Below are 18,696 nucleotides of genomic sequence, written 5' to 3' on the forward strand. Positions count from 1 at the left end.
CTAAGAACTGCTTCAGCGCTTGGACCTGGAAATACATCCCAGAGCAGTGAATGTCACTGAGAAGGATGCGCCACTGATGTTGTGGCCACCCTCAAGAGCTGGGAACATGAGCTCTCAACAGCTTCCCAGGTGGAGGCAGAGTTTGCCCTTCATTCTCAAGGGCCAAAGCAGCCTCCATCTCACCTTCACCACTCCTTTTCTGACAGCTGTGGGCCGTGTGTCCAATTTCCGGGTGGCTGAGACTCAAAGGGATTCCGTGACTTTGGCCTGGACTCCAGTTCCTGGGGCCTCCAGTTACCTCCTCACCTGGAAATCTCTCAGAGGTAACGGCCTTACAGCAGAGGGAGATTGGGGATCTGGGGAGAGGAAATGTGGATGGCGTGCCATCGTTGCATCAGGCCCCGTGCAGCTGAAGATAAGGTGCGGAAAGGCAGGCTGCAGTTAGCAAGAGCAGATCTCATGTCATTTGGCTTATTTATTATATCCCACCTTTCCTCCAAGGAGCTCAAGTTGGAATATGTGATTCTCCCCCCCTGTTGTATCCACACAGCAACCCTGCGAGGTAGAATCGGGAGGGGCCATAGCTCCATGGCAGAGCACTTGTTTGGCATGCAGAAGGCCCCAGGTTCGATCCCTGGCATCTCCAGCTAGGGCTAGGAAAGAAGCTCGCCTAAAACCCTGGAGAGATGCTGCCAGTCAGTGTCGACAGTACTGGGCTAGATGGACCTATGGCCTGACTCTATATAAGGCAGATTCCTATCTCCCTCTGTTCCTATGAGGCTGAGAGATAGTAACTGGCCCCTGGTCATCCAGTGAACTTCATGGCTGAGTGGAGCTTTGAACCAGAGCTCTATTCTACCACTCTTGACTACTATACCACACGGGCTTCCAGTGTTACTCAGCAAATAGTCCTGAGATTCATGCAAGATTGCACTTTCCTTAGCTGGTTTGACTAGTACCCCCTCCAGTTTGACCAGAGCTGGGTGCCGGTGCATAGGTTAAATCCCCACGTGACATACCTCTGCTCACCAGTTCAAGACCCGCTGCAGGCTTGAGAACTGGTGCCCAGGGGGCTGCAGTGTCCACACTGGGCCTATCCCCCTGTAACATTGGCTGTGTTGACCCCCCCCCCCATGTTCACCCTTTGTTTCAGATGGAGGAGAAGTGCAAAGAACACTGCCAGGGTCAGCAACATCCCACCAAGCGTCTGGGCTGCGCCCGGGTGAGAGATACACCTTCACCATTCGCCCGCTGTTTGGGAGCGTCACAGGTGCTGAGGCTTCTGTTACTGGGGCTTCTGCTCCTGACCGCACAGGTGAGGTGTTGCTTCTGGGAGGGAAATATGAAGACTCTCTTCTCTAGTGCCCACGTCTCCCACGCCACCTTCCATCTTCCACAACAACTACCTTGAGCACAGGGTATGTGGCATTATTTGTTTCAGTAGTCATTTCCTGACCATTGATATTGTCAGCCTGCACTACTGCCAGATCTGGGTTTTATCTTGGTTTTTATTGTATTATTTTAGTTATACACCACTTCGGATTTTTTAAAAATAAAAAGTGGTATAGAAATATTTTCAATACATCTATAATAATAAACAAGGATGTGTGTCTGTCTGTCTGTCCATCTGTCATAGTGTAGACACCTGAAACTTGGTATGCATGCTAAGGGGACACTAGGGGTGTGCACTTCGAGGTTATTTTGCTTTTAAAATGCATTCATTTTAAAAAATTAACTTAAATTTGTCTATGTGGGTTTAAGCCTGCACTAACATCTCCAGTCACTTGGGGCAGACTTCTCTAACCAGCTCATTACTTTGCAGTTACAGTCTGAAGCCAGGAGAGATTGGAAGGCCAAGGGACAAAGTTATATATCTGCCCCCTTTCCCCTACTGTGGGGCAGCCCCCCCTTGGGGGGGGTGCACTATGGCAGGGGCTGTGCCTAGGGATGCTGGTGGGTGGGGCTTCATTCAGACTTTTTCTTGAAGGATATGCTGTATCAAACTAAGAGCTATTCCAGCCTGTGCGAAGCCCGGTCCATTAGCTAGGAATAAATAAATCAGTGGATTGGAACCATTTCCCTTTCCTGACTGGTTGCCAAGGAGATCATGTGGAGCGAACTTAGTTCAAGCTTTGCTTGGGCACTTCCTGCTTGGTCTTAGCCAACCAAATCATCCATTCCATCCTCTGAATCAAAACCATTTGGGCAGAGCAGCCTCCCCCAACCTGGTATCCTTCAGGTGTGTTAGACTACAACTCCCATTATTCCCTAGCCAGCATGGCCAGTGGCTAGCTGGGGCTGATAGGTGTTGTTATCTGGCACATCTGGAGGACACCAGGTTGGGAAAGGCTAGCATAGAGGGCAAGAACTGGCCAAAGAGGGCAGAGTTCCTCATCTCCTGTTTGTCCATTTTATGTCCCCTGATCCCCTTTGCCTCCCATCCCTCCTCATTTTGAAACTTTTCCCCTCTGCAGTCTGCCGAGATGCCCGCAGAGACATCCTTTTCCTTGTGCATGCAACCCGGGACAGCGCTTACAACGCAGAGGCTGTGCAAGGCTTCCTTTCTGACACGGTGTCTGCGCTGGGCCAACTGGGCCCTGGGGCTACCCAGGTAACCAACGACAGCAGAGCTTTGCTGTGGTTCCTTTGGGCCTGATTCACGGGTACTGTGTGCACAGCCGCTTGGAAAAACCACCATGCTGCAGCCGCTCCACACAGCAACCCATTTGGCCAAAGCAGCTCCTGTTGCGTTCCTGGCGACGTTCACGCTGCGGGTGGCGACACCCCCTTTTCTGTGGTTTGTGATGGTGCGGTGAAAGTGGACAAAATAGTATGGGAAGCAGCCAGGAAGGAGGGCTTGCCACATTGTGCAGCCTCCGTGCTGTTGTGTTTCCAGTGGCCACCCCGTTTGGGTGTGAATCAGGCTGTGGGGAGCGGGGGGGATCCTGTACCTGTGGCCCACTCCTGAGTGCCTCTCTGCTACCACGATGGTATCTTTCCCTTGAATCCTCCCTGTCTGGGCTGCATTCTCTGCCTCGGCCGTAGCTTCCCCTTCCACACAGCCCATTAGTTCTGCCTTATTTCCACCCCGCAGGTGGGCATCGTGATATACAGCTACCGAGGCCTCCCGTTACTCCTGCTCAACCGCTCCAGTGACCTGCCGACAGTCCTGCAGCATATCCGCTCCCTGCGCTATGAGGAGCCCAGTGGCAACGCGATCGGTGAGGGGGCACAGCGCAGAGGGGCACGGCAGGTCCCATCCAGGCAGGGGGGTTGCATTTCTTTCACCCCAAGGGCTGAACTCCATTTAGGAGAATTTCTCGGGGGCTACATCCCAGTGGTGGGAGGGGCCAAAGGCAAAAGGGGCAGGGCCACATGTACCATCATATTGCAATTTAAAGCTCTTCCTGCCAGTAGCTAAGCCTTAGGAGAGGCATTTCAGCCTGTTAGGGTGGGGAGAGGGATGTGAAAAAGCCGGGAAACCACCAAAAGATTGGCAGCTGGGGGAAAGGGGGTGGGGCCAGGTCATCTGGGAAACCCAGATGGTTGGATTGGGACCCCAGGCAGGCCAGATTTGGCCCACGGGCCTTAAGGTTCAGCACACCTGGTTCAAGGGGTTGGGCGGGAACTGCTGGCTTCTTGCTCTAAGGCTGAAGCAGGGAGAGAAAGAGACAGCCTTGTTCCCAGTGAAGCTGTGCATGTGGCCGTGGGGTTGGCTGGTCAGGTGCAGCTGTGAGGCTGGAAGTGAGCAGTGTGCCAGGTCCTAAAGTGGGGGAAGGCAACTTGTGGCACTCCAGATGTTTTGGCTAGCAGCTCCCGTCATCCCTCACCATTGGCGATGCTGGCTAAGGCTGATGGGAGTTTTCGACCAAAAAGTCTTGAGGGCCACACGTTCCCTACCCCTGTCATAAAGGCTGCTGCTGTTGTGAGTGGCAGCTCTCTTGGCCATTTCTCCTGTGTGCTTCTCTTTCTCTGGCTGTGCATCTGTCCTTCGGTTTTGTGCCCTGCAGGAGCCGCCATTAATTTTGCCAGGAGCTATATGCTGAGTCCCAGTGCAGGACGCAGGACGGGTGTGCCAGGAACCCTGGTGATACTGGCAGACGGGTCGTCCGGCGATGACGCCATTGGGCCAGCCAGGGAGATCAAGGCTGCAGGTGAGACCCGGGTCTGTGGAGTCCAGAGTGCGGGAAATATGAGCGCACAGAGAAGATCACTTGCTGCTGCTGTTCAGCAAATCATTCTCAAGCAATGTAAGGTGCCAGTTTCTAAAGAAAGCAGAGTGATCTCCTACAAAAACACCTCTCCATCCATTTTGTTTTGGTCTTGATTGGGCCAAGAGGTCAACTGCTGGTTCACATCTTCCCAATTTGTGTGTCACAAGTGAGGCCCCTCAACTTGGGTTGGGGAACAGAGTTTTCATATCCAGCCAATTGGTCCAGTGCCTGAGGTCTGTGATGCTCTTCCATAACTCTTGCTCCAAAGAGCAGGCCTAGAGCCAGTGGGTGGAAATCCCAGGGAAGCAGATTTTGGCTAAACATTAAGAGACACTTCCTAGTGGTAAGGGTGTTCAGCCGTGGAACCATCTGGCTCTGGAGGGGTTGGTAGGTGGGCTTTTCTTCACTGGAGGTATTTCAGTGGAGGCTGCGGAGTTACCTGCCAGGGATGCTATAGTTGCATCCTGCATTGAGCATGGGGTTGGAGGTGATGATTGCCATGGTCCCTTCCAGCTCTCACAATTTTTTTTACTTGTTATTGGTCTGTGACATCCCTGGGGTTTTTTAGAGAGTTCTCTCGTCTTATCCCAGCATGCCATGGGGTCACTGGTAAACTGCTATAGCTGCGGATCCTGTTACTCCGGCTTTGATTTGGGGTGCTTCCAGAGAGACGGGCAAATATGCATGGCATTTACAGAGTAATAACAAAAAGGCAGGTCCCAGTCCCAAGGAGCTTACAATTTGATTGAGTGGGTGCTTCCAGACGGAAGGCTCCTAGTGCTATCAGTTAGAAGGCATCATGTAGCTATTTTGTCTTTTCTTCCTTCACAGATTTTCTGTGTTGAGATAAAGACAAGAGAAGCAGTGGGAAATCACAGGAGGGCTGTAAATTGAAGACAACGTTCTCTGGACCGCCCATAGAATTCCATGAACGAGGCTGGGTGATGATGCCATAAAAGCCTCATATGGAAACAACCCTGGGTGTCTGGGGCTGTTAGGGAAAAGTTAGCATGAGCGAACAGCTACATCCATCCTGATCCATTCAAAATGGAGGAAACTCTGCTGACACCAGTTTACAGGGGACAATATGTCACTCTGACAGTATGACATAGTCCTAACTCTTTGTGCCTCTGCAAATGAGACATGGTGGCTTGCTGGGTTCTTTCCTAGGGAAACTATGGGCCAAGGGAGAGGTTGTGCCCCTCAGTGCACAGTCCTCAAACCCACATTAGCTGACATAATGGGAAATGTGGAGCGGGGGGCTTACAGCAGAGGATGTGCAGGTGGGAGGGAGGGAGGGGTGCTTATCTCTCTCACTCTCACCCATTTTCTCCTGATACTGCCTGAGGCCTCTCCCACCCACCCCCAGCTGGATTCAGTTGCCGTTTTGGAGCTTGGCTAGGGAGAAAAAGATTAAACTTCCTTGTGAGGCACTTGCAGGGGAGAATCAATGGGCAGAGGAAGGGCTAAGCAGCCTCCCCCTGCAATTGCCTTGCAAACCCCATGTGAGTGTTATGAAGGAAATATGGGGTTGTAAACCATACAGTGTTCCCTGCTGGGGGTGCCTTTCCTCCGGGGTGCTTTCCCACCACCCAAAGTTCAGATCAGTGGAGGCTGGTGGCTCTGATGTCAGTGGGGTGGTGAATCCGCTCCAGCTTTCAGTCAGAACTTGGAAAGCTTTGCACCTTGGGTAGCTCCTTTAGAGTTCTGGCTGGTTCTGACTGAAACCCGGAGTGGATCCTCCACCACACTGACACTGGAGCCACCAGCCTCCACTTGGTCAGATGCATATTTTTCAGGGCACCCAAATCCCATAAACCACTTGTCTTTAACTGTTGTAATTAGCTTGCCTGATCATAGCAGCACCGCATTGTACTCCCAAGCCAAGGTGCAACTGCAGCAGGGGGCGTAGGATCTGCCTGCCTCAAGAGGAAGGGATTTTCCTCCAGAGGAAGGGCTCTGCTCATGGAAGGTCCCTCTGCCTGATTTTTGGGGGATCCCCCCGACCTCACACTCCACAGCTCACCCCATCCTGTAGAGTCTCCCGACTTTGTGCAGCATTTTCAAGGGGCTGGAGGGGCTGCTGTGGGAAGGAGGGGGCAGGGGAAGTCCACTTCCGTCAGCAAGGTTGATCCAGCTTAAATCTGGATCCAACCCAAGATCATACCCACTTTGGGGAGGATTTCTTTCCCCCGAATCTGCGGTTTGGTATGAAAGTACCCACCCACGGGGAGAAGAAGGAAGCCCCCATGGGGCCAAGCCCTTAACGCACACCATGGCCTTGAGCAGATCACAAACACTGCCAGCTGAGCAGCCCCCCATTGGCTTTGCTGGGGGCCAGCTGGAACCATTCTTTTTGACTCTGGGGTGGTTTCCTTCGATCTAGCTGGAGCAGTCCTGGCTGAAGCATCCCTTAAGGAAGAATGAGTTGAGCTGGCGGTATGCTGCATCTCTTCCTCTGAACCGCCATGTGTCATGCCCAGGGAGCGGTCCTCGCCAGGGCCCCCCATTGACTTGCCTTCTCTTGCAGGGATCCGGGTGCTGGCAGTGGGCATGGATGGGGCCGATCGTGAGCAGCTGCGCCGCCTGGTAACCAGTGAAGACCTGCGCAATGTTTTCTTTGTGAGAGGCGCAAGCAGCCTGCCAGAGGTGGAGGAGGGGCTTTCCAGTGCCCTCTGCAGCGCACCCATCCCAGAGGTAAGGTGCTGCTTGTGGATGGCACAGAAGGGGCTGCCTACCCTTTTCTGAGCAGTCAGAAGGGCTGAGCAGTGGGGGGAAGTGACTGAGGCTGTGGGCGAGGACTTGCTCCACCTGTTCAGGTGGCACCACACAGCAGAAGATGTCTTGAAGGGCGAAAGGGCCGTGCTTTTCCCAGGCTGTCCTGCCACCTGGATTTCTCACACACACAGCAGGGGAAACAGAGGGCCGTGCATTGAGTGGGAACTTCCTGCAGTGTGCATGTAACCACTTCAGAGGACAGTCATCTCTCCCATCCTGCCAAATGGTGAAGGGAACTTGACCACTCTCCCGCTCCCTGAGGTTTCTGATCAGGTGCGGGCAGCGGGTAAAATTCTCCTCACTTCTTGGCAGGACGTGACACAGAGCTGGCTTACCAAGCGGGTTACACGAGCACTGTAGTAAATTACCCCGGGCTAACAGCATCATAGCTATTTTAACTCTATGTTCTTTGGTTTTTTTGCCCCATTTCTCTCCCTTTCTCAGCCTCCTCTCGAGCCCTGTGCAGTACAGTGTCCTAAGGTAAGAGCTCTTCAGGGATGGGAACCAAGAGATACTTTCAAAGCCACGGAAAAAGGGTGGAATATTAGGTCAGCCTTCCCCAGCCAGGCACCCTCCAGAGGTATTGGACTACACCTTCCATCATCCCCCAGCCAGCAGGCCCTACGGACATGTTAGCGGGGAATGATGGGGGTTCTAATCCCAACACATCTTGGGGATAGCTGAGTTGGGTAATTGTGAGGGGGAAATGACTGTGCTTGTCACGGCTGCTTCCAACATTTCTTGGGTTCTGGAAAGTGAGCATGGCTACGTTGCCAGGGTGTGTCGTTATGATGAGGAAACCCGCAGATAGAAATCAAATGAGTTTAATTTGCGAGGAAGCTGCTGGGAGCTTTGCCAGACCTATATGTTAAGACTCACATTTCAGACCCTGAAAGAGGTCTCATAGAATTATAGGGTTGGAAGAGGCCTACAAGACCATTGAGTCCAACCCCCTGCTCAGTGCAGGAAGCCTGATTCCCAGGTGGTCACCCATCCAAGTACTAACCAGGGCTGACCCTGCTTAGCTTCTGAGATCAGACAAGATCAGGTGAGAGGATCGCATGCCCTCCCTCCACACTGAAAGAACTAGACCTGCCCCCATTGCATGCTTTGGCCACCGCCCCAGCCCCCCGTGCATTCAGCGATCTCGGGAAAGGGGTCTGTGACTCATACTTACACATGCATGGAATTCCTCCATGCGAAAGGGGCAGGTGGGTGGGCTGGCCCAATCAGGTTCCCCTCTAGCATGGACAGACTACGCACATCTATCAATATGGCCAGGGAGCTCTTTCCCATGCCAGCCGAATGCACGGATGGTGGGGAAGGATTTCTGCTGTGGGTGTTGGCAGTGGTGGGCGTGGCTGCAGCACACATCAGTGGCAGGAGGTGGGGTTAGTCCGCATGGCCACCTTCACATATTCTTTCAGTTTCCTGTAAACCTCCCTTAATTAAGGGAGCCAATGGGAGTCGGGAAGGGAGAATTACGAAAGGATTGATCCTGTTCTGCCAGGGCTGGTGGGCTTTCTCATTGTTGGCAGGTGCTCTAAAATCTATAGGCTGACGCAACGTGTACTCCGCATGTACGACGTGAGTTTGATTCCCCTTGGAAAAGAGGGGCTGTTGAGGCGTCATGATGAAGCAGGGACAGGGGGGCTGTCCTTCCTGGCAATTATGGGGTGATATCCCGTGTATCTGTCACATAGTTCCCTAGAGGACAAGACTGATAAGGAGGGGGAGGGGCTTTGGAGGACCTTTCTGGGCGTGGCGCTGGCTCCCTTTCTGTACCAGCTCAGCACCATCTTCCTCTGGAACCACAGGCCTGCCTTCCCCAGCCTGGTGCCCTCCAAATGCATGGTACAGCAGCTTGGCTGGCTGGGAATGATGGGAGTTGCAGTCCAACACATCTGGAGGGCACCAGGCTGGGGAAGGGTGCCAAAGGTTGATCCCAAAGCTACCTTTGAACATGTGTAGGAAGCTTTTTGCTGGTGAATTTCTCAGATGTACCCAAGGTGGGGAAAAGATGCTCAGGGCTTTTTGCAAATCAGGCTATCCACCGGCCCCTTTTTCTCTTTTCCTGCAGGGTGAGAAGGGTGAGCCCGGTGAGATTGTGAGTATCTGAGATTTACACGTACAGATCTCACTTGCAGGATAACGTGGATTGTCCCGGGGGAAATAATCTCTCTTGTTATCTCTGCAGGGACGGAAAGGACGCATGGGACTTCCTGGCCCTTCTGGAGATCCGGTAATGCCCACTCTTCTTCATAGGTCCCTGAGCTCTATGGCTTGTGGTACAACTGATCTTGCTCTTTAGAACCCTGTTGTTTTGAATAGAGTCCCTTCCTCTTTGGACTAAGAAGTGTCCAGTTAGTCCTTCACTTTGCAGAAGGTTGTATCAGTCAAAGGTGGAGTGGGTATAATGGATATAGAAACACCCATCTTTTGCCATTGGTACAAGGAGGAGATGGAAGCTTTCCTGGTACCAAACTATAAAATAAACAATATGATTTTTCTTCTCCTTGTTTTGTTTTTTTCCCCAGGGACGCAATGGGATCCCAGGTCCTCCAGGTCCAGTGGGACCTCGGGGCCCCCCAGGTGATGTCACTGAGCGCCGGGGTGAGAAGGGAGACAGGGTGAGTACTTGCAGCATTTCCTGCAGCCTGCGTATTTTACTGAGGAGGGAACTGAGTACCAAATATTATAGTGCTTCACTTCAAGGGAAGGAAGTCTTGTTCCTCCACATCAACTAATTCAACTTGTACATCATCGATTAGATGCATCTTTCTAGAGAATTTAGCTATCTGGTGCCTCTACTGATGGAATCCCTTCCCTGGTAGCTCTGCAGATATCTCTCTGCAGTTCACCCACTTTCTGCTGGGTGGGCAGGAACATAGTGTGATTTGGATCTCATTGCGGGCTTGGTGAGTGGCTTGGAGGAGTTGTCCCTTCAGGTGAAGGGCAGATTAGATGATTCACCTCAATCACTTTGAACTCTAGTATTCTGAAGCTGTAATCCCAGGGGTGCTTACTTGGAAGGGAGCCCAGCTGAAATCAGTGGCATTTACTTCTAAGTAAATAAAATTGAGGTTGGGCTGGAATGCTTCACGTAGGCTTTTGTGGTTGTCATGTGTAGCCTCCTGGATGAAAAGAGGAGGGGAGGCAAGTATGCAGGAAAAAACATATAAAAACATTTCAAACACTTAAGTAAATAATTACTATAAAATTGTATCAGTTTCACAAACCGGTACACTGACTACAAGATAAAGTGAGTTTGTGGGCATTAAGTAAATAACTTTCTTGGGAATACCATGGTTCGTACAAGATTATAACATATTTTTGGTGAGTCTATGATCTGTTTGTAATTGGCACCAGAAACAAGAGAGTAAAGTTGTTGTTAGGTTATGTATCAAACAATTTTCCAGTATGGATATTCCTAACCTCTCTTCTCTTCCTTATCTGTCCTTCTGGTCGTTCAAATAAAGTTTCTTACGTCGCAATCCTATGGCTGCTAGTCAGCGGCTAGACAGCCATAAGATAGGTTGGTTTCCAAGAACTGACCTCAGAACCCGTGCTCAAAGGCAGCATGGAATGGCCCTGTGCTTCGCACTTGGAAGAGGAGCACGGAGTGGCAAAAATGGGGCGTTCCGGGGGGCATTCCACGGCGGGGAAGGTGGAAATGCTGGTACGACACATCCAACGTGTCGTCTAGCAGCCAATTCCCCTGCTCCGCCTTCTCGCAGCTAGACAGCCAAAAGCAGCTCTCTAGCTGCAAATGCAGGGCAGCTGAAACATGGAGGGGATGATTCCCTCCACACTTCTCCTGCCCTGCATTGGATAGGTGGTCGCCTCCGAGTTCAGAGGCGGCTGCCTATCCTGGTTGGATTGCTCCCTCCACTGTTTAAGGCAATTCTAAAGAGCAACAGATTTTCACAGGAGAATAAACGCCTGTTGTAAAAAAAAAAAAAGTTTTTCTGTAAAATAAGATGATATGAGGACTTCAATTTGTTTGATTATCTTAGGAAATGGCGACATAATGTAAGAGTATACTTTAGGGTTTTTGTATGATAAATTCTTTTAAGAGTATGCTTTAGGGATGTCACTTTTGAGAGCTATTTACAAATGGTACAACTCTGTTACTACCAATTTACTTCATGAAGACCACCTTGTTATAAAGGTAGTTTAATACAATCTATAGAATTTGCTGTTAATATGTTTATAAAAAAGGCGTTGGTCAGTTTCAAGTGTGCAATATAAGATAGACAAGTCATTGGTCTGGTCTTATGAGAGGAAGGTTTTTTAATATTATAAACAAGTATTGATGTTTTATTTTTTAACATGATAAATTAATGTGGTTCAAGTAATCCTGATGTTCTCATTTGAAGTTTTTCATGTATACAAACAGTAACAAATCTTTGCACTTTGTCATTCCCGTTTTCTGTCTTGTTGGTTTTAATATGGTTTCTTGATTTTTATATGCATGTTAGAAGTATTAATTGTGCATAGGTTGAAATGGTTTGTGCAATTTATACAATTTTATAGTAATTATTTATTTAAGAAGTGTTTAAGATGTTTTATATGCCCTGGAGTGACCTGAAATAACTAAGATGATGTATCTATATATTTTTATTGTAGCCCCTGAAGAAGGAAATCAATATTTCCAAAACGCGTCGGGCCAATATAAAAAAGAACTACAATAAACCTTTTTCTATAGGCACCTGGGATTTCTCCATTTTCTTTTTCCATTTTTTTTTCCCCACATGTAGCCTCCTGCCATCTCTACTGCAAATCATCTCTGTGCATTTCTCTGAAATGAGAAACTCGGGATGAATCTTTAGCCTTATGGTATATTTGGCTGACCTATAAGGAAGGCGTTCTTGAGCCAAGTTCTCACTGATCAGGCAAGCCTCCATCTGGGCTGTACCACTTCAGGTTGCAGATGGGGGTTCACATGACTAAATGCTCCTCCACACCAAAAACAAAACAAGAAATCCCTGATGTAGAAAACTAGCTTGTCAGAATCTAGAAGATTAAACTAAAACTCTTCTCTCTGATGTGCTAGCTTTCTATTTGCAGGGATTTTTGAATGAAGGTGCATTCAGTTTTGAGCCACCACCTGATGTCTGCTGTTGTACACCCCAAATGTAGGATTCACCATCTCTGTGAGAGCTAGAAACCATTTATCATCCTCTGAATCCTCTCCAGCATGGCAATCCCACAGTGGCATGTTTGGGCCTGACTCCCTGCCAAATCTAAATTAAGGAGGCCTTTGCGAGTTGGCTCACATATGCATGTATATCATTTGGTCTCTCCCTATTTGATTACTCAGCACTGGATGACTCTGAGCCAAACTTGTTATGGGTCTCCATTGAAAAGTATTATGTTTTGGGTTGACAGTGGTTTATATGAAAGCTGTGCTGAGTCCTCAGTGCTAATTCATTTGCACATGTAAGCCATCATTTGATGACTGACAGTAGTCAAGTGATGAATGTGCATGTGTGAATGAGCCTTGTAAGAATCCCCTACATGTTCTCATCTGGTGGTCTAGATCAGGAGTGGACAGAAAGCGGATCTCCAGATGTTTTAGACTTGGACTCTCAGAAGCCCCTCCAGCATATCCAATGGTCAAGAATGCTGGGAGGTGAAGTCCAAAAAATCTGGAGATCTACTTTCTTCCCACCCTGGTCTAGACCACAGATAATGAGGATGATATCCTTTCCATCCACTAGGAGGCAGGTTCTCTTATAAGAAAGACTCAACCCAAGGGCTAGGCTAGGGAGGCATCTCCCACATCTTCCTTAGTCAGTCCCTCTCTGGCCTGTGTAAGGGAATGGCCACAGCGTCCAGGTCTGAGTTCTATGGACTGGGACTCTGTTGCACTACCCTGTTCTTGGTTCTGAACTTTATCTGTCTCTATATAGTGTGTGTGTGTGTTTTCTCATGTATGTGGTTTTTAAAAAATTCTTAAATATAAGATGCATCTCCACAAAGACATGTCCTTAATGTCTTTCTTTTCTTCCAGGGATTCCCAGGAACAGATGGAGTGCCTGGGAACCCTGGCCGTCCTGGCAACCCCGGTTCTCCTGGCCAATCAGTAATTATCGCTTTTTTGTTTTTTTTATCATCTTGACATCTATAGATGCATGCAGAGGCATTCCCATTATTATTGTTGTTGTTGTTGTTTACATTTCTATACCACCTCATAGTCAAAGCTCTCTGGGTGGTTCACAAAGATTCAAAACCATTTAAAAATAGATTATGCATAGTGTAAAACCATTTACATAAAAACATATAAACAGACAGCACACACAGCGACAACATATCTAAAAACAATTTATAAACAATCAACCAAAAGACAATCCAGGACCTGATTAAACTCATTTATATGCTGTCAGTGCCTGAGGGAAGAGGACAGTTTTAACCTGGCGCTGAAAAGATAACAATGTTGGTGCCAGGTGGGCCTTGTCAGGGAGATCATTCCAAAATTGGGGTCCCTCCACCAAGAAGGCCCTCTCCCTTGTTACCACCCTCCGAGCCTCCCTTGGAGGATGCTGAATGTAGTGTATGGGCTGGTTCATGCCAGGAGAGACACTCCATCAGGTATTGGAGTCCGAAGCTGTGTAAGGCTTTATAGGTCAAAACCAGCACCTTGAATCAGGCTCGGAAACATACAGGCAGCCAGTGCAAGTGGGCCAGACTCGGTGTTATATGTTTGGACCTCCTTGCCCCTGTTATCAATCTAGTCACCACATTTTCCCATGATGCTTTGTTGTATTGAGTCATTTGGCTGCATCCATCAATTTAAACCTAAGGGTAGATGGGTCCCTGTTTAACTAAGAGAGCTATCTTCATCTTGCTCTGTGCACTATGGTCGTAGTCTTACAGGGGCTAATGCAAGCTGCAATGGTTCATTTGAGGAGGGGGGGGTTGCTGGCTAATACATTACGTGGCCTTATGAGCTTTGTCTCTCCACCCCCTCAGTTTTATGATTGCCACCTCGAGTAAAACCCTGTTCATTATTGTGTTTATCTTTTTACCCGCAGGGCGGCCCTGGCCTTACTGGTCTCAGAGGAAACCCAGTAAGTAAAGGGAATGATTGCCAAGCATCCCTTGTTGCCAGGTGGAAAGATTTGTGCTCATCCTTATCTTTGCTTTCCAGGGAGAGCGCGGACTGATTGGTCCAACTGGGCCAAGGGGAGAGAAAGGGGAGCCGGTAAGTGAGCAGGTTTTTTATGTGGTTCCGGGATTATTTTGGGAAACCTTTGGTTAGGAAGAGGATCACAGATCTAAGTAATAATGACAATAATTGAAAGCTGTTCCAAGTGCAGTGAGCCTTGATGGTCCTACATTGAGAGATCAATCAAGAACAGAGTAGGAAGTGCCCCTATAGGAGTATCTGTTATGATTCATCCTTAATTCCTCCAAGCACTGTTTCAAGCCACACAGCCATGCCATAGATGCTCATGGTGAGTACCAATATTAGATTAGAGAAGCTTCTCTAGCCTGTTCTTCCCAGCCCTGCATGTCTGCAGCCAACCATTGTCCAAGGAACATGAGGTCAGAATGGAGATGGTTGGGACTCCTGAGAAAGGTGAGAGGGAGAGAAAGTCAAGAGTAACACAAAATTCTCACTTCCTGTTCCCATCTGAAATCTGTGATTTGGGGGGCAGGACCATGATGCAAAGGGGATTTGCTCTTAACCCCGCCTCTCTCTGGATCAACGTGATATTTGACCAGCATTGGTTGCAATGCAAATGGCTGCATTCAACTGGAAACAGAAAGTCATGGTCAAATAGCATTGAGACTAGGACGTCTTGTTCAGGAGTTTTGAGACTACTTCTTTAGCTGCAATGTGTGTTGAAGATCATTTCCCAGAGATGCTTTCCCCAGATCAGAGATCCTGGATATGGTGACCACAGGCATTTCCAGTGGCAGCCGTGAAGGGGTCCCCAATGTGGCGCCTGCGGGCACCTGCAAAACTTTTTTAAAAAATTAATCCCCTTATTTAAATATACATACATGGATTTGTATATATCCACACCAATGAATACATATGCATACAAATTTCTAGCAATTATATATATGCTTCAACAAAAGTGGATCAAATATCCAAATAAGTATGCATTTGAAGGTGGTATCTATTTGCCACCCATTCAGATATGGAAAGCTTTGTAAGGTCTGCAATCCACTGCATTATAGGATGTGAGCGTTTATCCTTCCAGTGTTGTAATACCAGTCCTTTAGCTGTCAAAAGGCTGCGGCGAATCCATTTACATGGATGATTTGTTAATTTCTATGAAGTAGGTAAATAATTTAAAAGAGTGTGAATGTCAGCGAATATTAAAGACAAATTTATCAATGTAATAGCATCCTGCCAGAAAGAAGCATCTACTGGGCATTGCCAGAACATATGTTTAAAAGAAGCATTAGCTATATTGCACCTCCAGCAAGTAGCCGAATTAGACAATCACTTATTAAAGAGACATGGCAGTGTCCAAAAGGCACAAAACAAACATTTTTGCTGAATTACACTCAGCCTAAGATCCGTAGATGTGACAGGTACACGTCAAAGCGGCGATCCACTGATTAGGCATTTTCTTGTGGTGCCCATAACAGTTTCTCCCATTCCCGATGTGCTTATGGGTCCAAAAGTCCCAGATCACTTGTTGTCCTTAGAGCAGCCTTCCCCAACCCGGTGTCCTCCAGAAGTGTTGGACTACAGCTCCCAACTTAGCTGGCTGGGGGATTCTGGGAGTTGTAGTCCAACACATCTGGACAGCACCAGTTTGGGGAAGATTGCCTTAGAGAACTTAATCTTCTAGCTCTTGTTGTTCAGTCATTCAGTCGTGTCCGACTCTTCGTGACCCCATGGACCATAGCACGCCAGGCCTTCCTGTCCTGCGCTCTCTCCCGGAGCGTGCTCAAGTTCATATTCATTGCATCCGTGATGCTATCTAGCCATCTCATCCTCTGCCGTCCCCTTCTCCTTTTGCCTTCAGTCTTTCCCAGCATCAGGGTCTTTTCCAGTGAGTTTTCTCTTCGCATTAGGTGGCCAAAATATTGGAGCTTCAGCTTCAGTATCTGTCCTTCCAATGAGCACTCAGGGTTGATTTCCTTTAGGATGGACTGATTTGACCTCCTTGCAGTCCAGGGCACTCGTAAGAGTCTTCTCCAGCACCACAGTTCGAAAGCATCAATTCTTCGGCGCTCAGCCTTCCTTATAGTCCAGCTCTCACAGCCATACATTACTACTGGGAAAACCATAGCTTTGATTAGACGGACCTTTGTCGCCAAGGTGATGTCTCTGCTTCTTACTATGCTGTCTAGGTTTGCCATAGCTTTCCTCCCAAGGAGCAAGCGTCTTTTAATTTCATGGCTACAGTCACCATCCGCGGTGATCTTGGAGCCCAAGAAAGTAAAATCTGTCACTGCTTCCATTTCTTCCCCTTCTATATGCCAGGAAGTGATAGGGCCAGATGCCATGATCTTAGTTTTTTTAATGTTGAGTTTCAAACCAGCTTTTGCACTCTCCTCTTTCACCCTCAACAAGAGGCTCTTGAGATCCTCTTCGCTTTCTGCCATTAGGGTGGTATCGTCTGCATATCGGAGGTTGTTGAGAATTCTCCTGGCAATCTTAATTCCGACCTCTGATTCATCCAACCCGGCATTTCTCATGATGTACTCTGCATATAAGTTAAATAAGCAGGGTGACAATATGCAGCCTTGTCGTACTCCTTTCCCAATTTTGAACCAATCGGTTGTTCCATGTCTGGTTCTTACTGTTGCTTCTTGACCCTCGTACAGGTTTCTCAGGAGACAGGTAAGGTGGTCTGGTACTCCCATCACTTTAAGAATTTGCCACAGTTTGTTGTGATCCACACAATCAAAGGCTTTAGCGTAGTCAATGAAGCAAAAATAGACGTTTTTCTGGAATTCTCTTGCTTTCTCCATGATGCAGCGAATGTTGGCGATTTGATCTCTAGTTCCTCTGCCTCTTCGAAACCCCGCTTGTACTTCCGGTAGTTCTCGGTTCGCATACTGCTGAAGCCTAGCTTGTAGGATTTTGAGCATCACCTTGCTGGCATGTGAAATGAGCGCAATTGTGCGGTTGTTTGAACACTCTTTGGCGTTGCCCTTCTTTGGAATTGGAATGTAAACTGACCTTTTCCAGTCTTGTGGCCACTGTTGAGTGTTCCAAATTTGTTGGCATATTGAATGCAGCACTTTAACAGCATCATCTTTTAGGATTTTAAATAGCTCGGCTGGAATACTGTCATCTCCGCTAGCTTTGTTGTTACTAATGCTTCCTAAGGCCCACTTGACTTCACTCTCGAGGATGTCCGGCTCAAGTTCAGTGACCGCACTATCATGGCTATCAGGGACATTCAGATCTTTCCTGTATAGTTCTTCTGTGTATTCTTGCCACCTCTTCTTAATCTCATCTGCTTCTGTGAGGTCCCTGCCTTCTTTGTCCTTTATCATGCCCGTCTTTGCACAAAACGTTCCCTTGAGATCTCCGATTTTCTTGAAAAGATCTCTAGTCTTTCCCATTCTGTTGTTTTCCTCGATTTCTTTGCATTGTTCATTTAAGAAGGCCTTCTTGTCTCTCCTTGCTATTCTCTGGAACTCTGCATTCAGTTGGGTATATCTTCCCCTTTCTCCCTTGCTTTTCGCTTCCCTTCTTTCGTGAGCTACTTGTAAAGCCTCATCAGACAGCCACTTGGCTTTCTTGCATTTCTTTTTCTTTGGGACGGATTTCGTTGCTGCCTCCTGAACAATGTTACGGACCTCCGTCCATAGTTCCTCAGGCACTCTGTCTATCAGGTCTAATCCCTGAAATCTATTCCTCACCTCCACTGTATATTCATCAGGGATATGATTTAGGTCATACCTGTATGGTTTAGTGGTTTTCCCGACGTTCTTCAATTTAAGCTGAAATTTTGCAAGAAGCAGCTCATGATCTGAGCCACAGTCAGCTCCAGGTCTTGTTTTGACTGACTGTATGGAGCTTCTCCATCTTTGGCTGCAAAGGACATAATCAATCTGATTTCGATATTGACCATCTGGTGACGTCCATGTGTAGAGTCGCCTCTTGTGCTGTTGGAAAAGAGTGTTTGCTATGATCAGCATGTTCTCTTGGCAAAACTCTATTAGCTTTTGTCCTGCTTCATTTTGTACACCAAGGCCATGCCTTCCTGTTATCCCGGTGATTTCTTGACTTCCTACTTTAGCATTCCAATCCCCTATGATGAAGAGGACATCTTTTTTTGGTGTTAGTTCTAGAAGGTGTTGTAGGTCTTCATAGAACCGATCAACCTCAGCTTCTTCGGCCTCAGTGGTTGGGGCATAGACTTGAATCACTGTGATGTTGAATGGTTTGCCTTGGATTCGTACTGAGATCATTCTATCATTTTTAAGATTGTACCCCAGTACTGCTTTTCCCACCCTTTTGTTGACTATGAGTGCTACTCCATTTCTTCTAAGGGATTCTTGCCCACAATAGTAGATATGATGGTCACCTGAATTAAATTCGCCCATGCCTGTCCATTTTAGTTCACTGATTCCCAAGATGTCGATGTTCAATCTTGCCATCTCATGTTTGACCACCTCCAGCTTACCTTGATTCATTGATCTGACATTCCAGGTTCCTAAATAATATTGTTCTTTACAGCATCGGATTTTCTTTTCACCCCCAAACACATCCACAGCT

The 18,696-nt window shown here is 48.0% G+C and overlaps 1 protein-coding gene across 1 annotated transcript in view; it reads left to right on the plus strand.

Moving 5' to 3' along the window:
• The window catches only part of COL7A1 (collagen type VII alpha 1 chain), a 159,004-nt gene that overhangs the window by 41,494 nt on the left and 98,814 nt on the right, over positions 1–18,696 (plus strand). Inside the window, exons 24-36 of the mRNA XM_084832478.1 lie at positions 207–323; positions 1,154–1,315; positions 2,475–2,611; positions 3,095–3,221; positions 4,011–4,154; positions 6,745–6,911; positions 7,437–7,472; positions 9,073–9,099; positions 9,190–9,234; positions 9,530–9,622; positions 13,009–13,080; positions 14,030–14,065; positions 14,146–14,199. Coding sequence (XP_084688604.1) covers positions 207–323; positions 1,154–1,315; positions 2,475–2,611; positions 3,095–3,221; positions 4,011–4,154; positions 6,745–6,911; positions 7,437–7,472; positions 9,073–9,099; positions 9,190–9,234; positions 9,530–9,622; positions 13,009–13,080; positions 14,030–14,065; positions 14,146–14,199 — 1,217 coding nt within the window. The remainder of the gene's footprint in view (positions 1–206; positions 324–1,153; positions 1,316–2,474; positions 2,612–3,094; positions 3,222–4,010; positions 4,155–6,744; positions 6,912–7,436; positions 7,473–9,072; positions 9,100–9,189; positions 9,235–9,529; positions 9,623–13,008; positions 13,081–14,029; positions 14,066–14,145; positions 14,200–18,696) is intronic.

The sequence above is a fragment of the Heloderma suspectum genome, chromosome 2 (assembly GCF_057233095.1).
Source record: "Heloderma suspectum isolate Gila_16-S chromosome 2, 16-S_ref, whole genome shotgun sequence".
Lineage (NCBI taxonomy): Eukaryota > Metazoa > Chordata > Lepidosauria > Squamata > Helodermatidae > Heloderma > Heloderma suspectum.